General features: G+C 36.0%; 2 protein-coding genes across 3 annotated transcripts in view; both read right to left on the bottom strand.

Annotated features, from left to right (window-relative positions):
• Positions 1-1,261: 1,261 nt before the first annotated feature.
• Positions 1,262-5,233, bottom strand: LOC132617829 (putative receptor-like protein kinase At3g47110). Of its 2 annotated transcripts, none has more exons than XM_060332904.1 (3): positions 4,123-5,233; positions 3,824-4,039; positions 1,262-3,727 (listed from the first exon to the last, which is right to left on the bottom strand). In XM_060332904.1, exon 3 carries the CDS (start codon positions 2,580-2,582, stop codon positions 1,725-1,727), a length of 858 nt encoding a protein of 285 aa, XP_060188887.1. In that variant the 5' UTR covers positions 2,583-3,727; positions 3,824-4,039; positions 4,123-5,233; the 3' UTR covers positions 1,262-1,724. The 2 variants fall into 2 exon arrangements, with proteins under 2 accessions (XP_060188887.1, XP_060188886.1); XM_060332903.1 differs by having other exon boundaries at positions 2,288-3,727.
• LOC132619938 (probable LRR receptor-like serine/threonine-protein kinase At3g47570) overlaps positions 3,927-6,000 on the bottom strand; it is a 26,652-nt gene continuing 24,578 nt past the window's right edge. Inside the window, exons 5-7 of the mRNA XM_060334685.1 lie at positions 4,751-5,123; positions 4,123-4,646; positions 3,927-4,039 (exon numbers count right to left, since the gene is read on the bottom strand). Coding sequence (XP_060190668.1) covers positions 3,927-4,039; positions 4,123-4,646; positions 4,751-5,123 — 1,010 coding nt within the window. The remainder of the gene's footprint in view (positions 4,040-4,122; positions 4,647-4,750; positions 5,124-6,000) is intronic.

Raw genomic sequence — 6,000 nt, 5'->3', positions numbered from 1 at the left:
TACGTCAAGCAATACGTGGAGTAACTCCCGATGGTGATCGCGCAGCGAAGGCAGTAACTCTGCCTCTGGTGCGTGATCGCGCACCTGAAGGGTACTTCGCGCAGCACCTCGCGCAGACTGCACAACGTCCAGTAAAATAGGTTTAACTTCTAGCACAGAGCTCCGTTTGAACTGCATAATATATGGTTGGAAAGGTATTTTAAAGGCCTAAAACTTTCATGTTTTGAGTTTTCTCAAATGCATAACGAAAATACCCGAAAACGGGAAATAAGTACAGACAGTCTCAGACTTAGACGAATTTAGAAGGCAGTAAGAACTTCACTTTTTGGTTTTACTTCAAAATGACTGTTTATCACCCGATTTCATCCCCAATGAATTCGTATAGCTAAAATATCACCTTTATACTAGATTCATACATTCACACCTATCTCGGATTTACAGGATGTTACATTTAAAATGGAGGATTCTCTTGTTCTGTCGCAATTATTCTTGTGGGTTTTCAAATGGCATAAAAGTGTGACCATGTGCAGCTGATTTAAGTGAATAGAGTTTTGGAAAGAAAAGTTTGTTATTTACCTTTCTCAATTAAATAGGTTCTTATAAGTCTACTTTGAGAGAGCATAACAAAGCAACCGTCTTAGATTTTATTTGCTGATGGAACTCTCTAAGTGTGTGTGTGTATATATATATATATATATATATATAAAGTTACTCCAAAATGCCTATTAAATTTCCAGTGAAATCGATAAATACTAGATGCCCCATCTTTAATTAAATGTTTCCATCCTCACAAAAATGTCTAGAGATGCTAAAAAATAATGCAACAAGTTGGTCCAATGAATAATACTCGTGCATAAAGTTGTAAGGTTATCATAAAAAGATTGTTCCTGGTAGTTGTATATTGCCCCTTCTCCATAAGCTTGATTTATTTAAAATACGAAAACAAAATGTTTAACAAACAAGCACAACTCTGGACTTGTCCATAGGAGTTGTGCCAAATTGTACAGTTAGAATGTGCCACCATGAGACTCAAGATAAAGGAATAAAGCATCTGTGATCTAGATAATAATGCTTAGAAGACACCAAAAAGCATGAAATAAAAAGATTTATTTTCCTCTATTGATTGTGATCCATCAATTTGAATCATTTTAGAGGAAATATCAAGGTTTGTTGTAATTAGGATTTCTAAAGTGAAAACAAAAATCTCACATAACCCAAGTGCAAAAACAAAAAAGGCAATTTACATGAAATAAAAAATTTAGCAAACATGTACAACAAACAAGGGATTTTGAAACAAAAGTTTCTAGGATCACGCTCAACATGTAAGAAGTTGAATCTTGATCTTTTGTAGCATTCCTACAACGTCTTTCATGTTTGTCCTTCTTGTTGGAGGTTCAACGCAACAATCTAATCCCACTTTCATGATCGATTCCACACAATCTAATTTCTTCTTTAAGTGAATATCTGTTGATGTTACCAAGTTGGCATCCACAACATTCATTACTTCCCCCGGGAGTGAATAACTCACCCATTGCTTCAAACTAAGATCTCCCTCAAACATTTCATCATTAGGTTTTCTCCTAGTAAACGTTTCCAACAACATGATCCCATAACTATAAACATCACATTTTGTTGACACCAGTCCATCCAGTCCATACTCTACAGTCAAAAAATTAATTTAAAGATGTATAACAATTTTTAGGTGGAAAAAAATAAAGGATAAATCAATGTCCAAGAGACATACATGGTGCTATATAACCCAATGTTGCTAAGATTTTAGTGTATAAATCACTTTCATCATCACCAAGCAATTTTGAAATACCAAAATCGCTTAGGTGGGCAACCATATTCTCATCCAACAAAACATTACTAGGCTTCAGATCACAATGAATCACGAGCGAGGAGTACCCATGGTGGAGATATTCCAATCCACATGCCACATCTATCATAATTCTTCGTCTCTGCCTGATGTCTAGGAAGTAGTTGTGTGAATACAACCACTTATCGAGTCTCCCATGAGGCATGTACTCGAGTACTAAAGCCTTAAAATCAAGGTTGGAACAACTAGTGATGACTTTTATGAGATTCCTATGGCGAAGGTTGCGCAAAACTTCACATTCATTATCAAAACTCTTGAATGCCGCTTCTAATTGCATATTGAACACCTTAACTGCAATAGGAATTCCATTACTAAGAATTCCTTTGTAGACAGAGCCAAAACTCCCAGAACCAATCAAATTACTCTTACTAAATGAATCGGTTGCTTGGAGAAGTTCATAGTATGAAATTCTTCCTCTTGTTGAGATAGACAATGAATTAGCTTGTCGAGAAGTTCTTTTGCCTCTTCTATACCTTATCCATACAAACACAAAGGTGGTAGGAACGAATACTAGTGCAACTCCCAGTAGAAGAAATATAACTAGCATTCTTTTCCTACTATGATTTGAAGAAGTGGAGCACAGAGGGACACTAAATCTTGGGGAACCGCACAATGCTTCATTGAAGAGAAAAAAAATGACTCGAGAGGTTCTTGGAAGGACCCTCGGAGGGGATTTCACCATACAACTTGTTGTGAGAAACATTGAAATACTTCAGGTTTTGAAGTTTCTCCAAAGACATAGGGATGGTCCCTGATATATAATTATGTGAAAGGTCTAGAAATTCCAAACCTACCATGTTGCTTACTGAGTCAGGTATAGATCCTTGCAACTTGTTATGTTTCAAAGTAAGGTACATTAGATTTTGCAAGTCTCCAATATTTCTCTAGGAATTCCATTTGTAAATTGATTCATTGACAGATCCATTTGTGTCATAGCATTTAGATTTCCAATTTTTGGAGATAAAGAGCCACCCATATTGTTAGCTGATAAGTTTAGCTCCATTAGATCTTTAAGATTCCCTATGCTTTCCGGTATATTGGAACTCAATTTGTTGAAACCCATATGTAGATCTCTAAGGGAAGTAACGTTCCCTAAACAATCAGGAAAAGATCCTGAAAGTTGATTTTGACCCAAGTAAATAGCACCCAAATGCCACAATTTACAAAGATTGTCTCCAAGAATTCCTGTAAGTTTGTTGTTATTCAAGTACAGGCGCTGAAGGTTTCTCAAATTGCGAGTTGATGTGGGAATTGATCCAATCAAGTCATTTTCACCGAGAACAAGGTCTATTAAGTTGCTTAAGTTCCCAACTTCATTAGGAAGTCGCCCTTTGATTTTACAACCGTTGGCATAAAACCTTACAAGAGATGTGGAGAAGTTCCCTATAGAGACTGGAAGCTCACCATTTAGAGGGTTAAAAGATAAAGAAAGACTTGCTAATTTTTTGCAATTTGTTAAGGAAGTCAAGAAGCTTAATGACAAGTCGCTCTTTAAATTGCTTCCCTCGAAGTTTAGGGTCTCCAGATGAGTCAAATATCCAAGAGAGTTGGGAATCAAGCCAGTCAGTTTGTTGTGAGAAAGGTCTAGAGTAGCAAGTTTTGAACAATTAGAGATAGAATGAGGTATAGTCCCAACAAGATTGGTAACGCCTAGATAAAGACTTTGAATGTTGGGTAAAACAGAACCTATATTTGATGGGAGGACTCCTTTTAGATTATTGTTTGTAACATCAAATATTCTTAGCGTTGATATGTTGAAGATCTCCATAAATGATCCAGTAAAACTGTTATCCCCCAATGCTAATATCTCCAACTCAACAAGATTGCTCATCTTTTTCGGTATTTCACCTGCCAACATATGAAGAAACAGTGAACACTAGTGACTTTATCCAATTAGTTCACTCTAGTAAACTGTAAATTTTCCTTATGTTATTGAATATATACCTGCGAACTTATTTCTATCAAGCCTTAGGGTCTGAAGCTTGGTTAAGTTACCCATCTCCCGTGGTAAGGACCCACTGAGGTTGTTCTTCCATAGAGCCAAATATTATAGAGAGGAGATATTGAATATGGAGATTGGAATAGGTCCTGTAATTTGGTTTCTCTGCAATGTTAACTCTACCAAATTAACAAGATTTCCGAGTTCTTGTGGAATTGTCCCTGCAATTCATGTATTCATAGAATTTTTGGGTAAGTAGTTGAAGTGTAAACACCTGTGTTAAACAAATGGTGTAGTGTCATACCTCTGAAGTAGTTAAAGCCGAGATACAAGGACTGCAAGTTAGTTAGACTCCCAATGTTACTATGTATTGGTCCATCAAACTTATTTCCTGATAAAGACAACATTTGAAGTTTAGAACAATTTGACAAGCTTGGCGGCATATGACCAACTAGCTTGTTGTTCGATAGATAAACCCCCTTGAGTATTGGAAGGTGATCACATAAATCATGTGGAAGATTTCCTGATAAGCTGTTGTTTGTGAGTCCAATGACTTCAATTCTGGAAATGTTGAAGATGGAGATTGGTATGGAACCTGTGAGTTGATTAACTTCTATGGTCAACTTGTTCAAGTTGTGAAGATTGCTGATCCCTTCTGGGATGTTTCCTTGAAGGAAATTGTATGAAAGAATCAGAGTCTCCAACATTGAGGCATTCGAGATAGACATAGGGATAGAACCTATAAGCTTGTTATTGCCCAAGTTTGAAAAGCTCAGTTTTTCAAGATTCCCAATATCTTTTGGGATTGACCTTCTAAGGAATTGAATTCTAAATTCAATATTTCAAGTGTGGAAATATTCAAAAATGAAGAAGGGATGGAACCAGTGAAACTATTATTTCTAAGATTTAGAAATTGAAGTTGGCATAAAAACCCAAACCAGGAAGGAACTTCCCTTCTGAAGTTATTGAAACTTAAATCAAGAAACTTAAGCCGACTCAACCGTGCCATTTGTTGAGGCAAATTTCCATGGAAATTGTTGCTTCCTAAGTCAAGAGAAACCAGAAATGTAAGGTTTCCAAAATTAGGTAGGATTCTGCCTGTAAGATCCATGTTGGAAAGATTCAAGGACTTCACTCGCTGGTAGCGAGACCCACAAGTTACTCCTACCCAATGGCAAACAGAAGTAGCTGGAGACCAGCTCTCATCCAAGAAATGAAAGGGATCTGAAATGATTTGGGATCTCAATGAAAGAAGAGCTAATTGATCAGTGGTAGTGTTGGTATGAGTCATGGATGAACTAGCCACTACATAGTGAAGAAAAAAAAGTGTTAAGAGAAACTTCATAATTGCATAAATTAGTAGGAAAATGGAATGCTAGTAACTATATGGTCTTGAGACTTTAAATAGCGATGAGATCTCCTTTTTGGTCTTCCTGATTTTCAAATATTCTTTTGGAGTTTTTTCATTCTAATCTCTTTTAAGTTTTTAAAAAACAAAGAAAAGAACTTTTCTTTATTCATTCTGTCATATTAATTCTAATACCACCAAATCAACCAAGTCTTGCACGTATCAATCATCAATATAATATGGTGGCAAGAATTTGTCGAATCAGTTCAAAGACTTCTGCAAGTCGAGCAAGTCTTGCTTTATTTTCTGTGTGCTTCTTCGCAATTAGTCTTGCTTTCACACTCTAGAATTGTGTGGTGAAACGTAGTGCTACGTTTACGAACTTGTAAATATTTTTACATAATTAGCATATAGTTGATCGTAACATGTTTATTATCATTTCATGTGTAGGATAGAATCTGGAGACCTTTACATTCTAGTTAATTATTTACTTTTTAGGTATGACAATGTAAAAAATATTTATTCTCTCGGTCAAGATAATGCAGTTAGCAATTATTCTATTGTAGTTTAATATCTTGACGATACAATATAATGCAAGGATGGCAATGTGGCAAAGCTGATTTGAGGCGGGAAGGGGGAGGTCAGTCATTACGAGATTTACAAGACTATATGGCACGGGATGGGGAGGGTTAGGTGATAATCAAAACATTTTATAGTAAAACTTAATTTAGCACGTCGTTACATAGGATGGAAATATATAGAAATGTTTGTTTGAGTCATGGCTGAAGTAGCAATTTCATATTGAATCAACAAAAGTGCCATATGAAAAGAGGT

Source organism: Lycium barbarum, chromosome 11 (genome assembly GCF_019175385.1).
Source record: "Lycium barbarum isolate Lr01 chromosome 11, ASM1917538v2, whole genome shotgun sequence".
Lineage (NCBI taxonomy): Eukaryota > Viridiplantae > Streptophyta > Magnoliopsida > Solanales > Solanaceae > Lycium > Lycium barbarum.
The sequence above is the reverse complement of the archived record's forward strand: the minus strand, read 5'-3'. Positions and strand labels throughout refer to the sequence as shown.

Excerpts from the sequence above, each read along its gene's own strand:
- LOC132617829 (XM_060332903.1), bottom strand. The coding sequence starts at position 3,878 with ATGGGTAACTTAACCAAGCTTCAGACCCTAAGGCTTGATAGAAATAAG. Across the intron at positions 3,728-3,823 it reads TGATAGAAATAAGTTCGCAG|GTGAAATACCGAAAAAGATG; the intron begins GTATATATTCAA and ends ATATGTTGGCAG.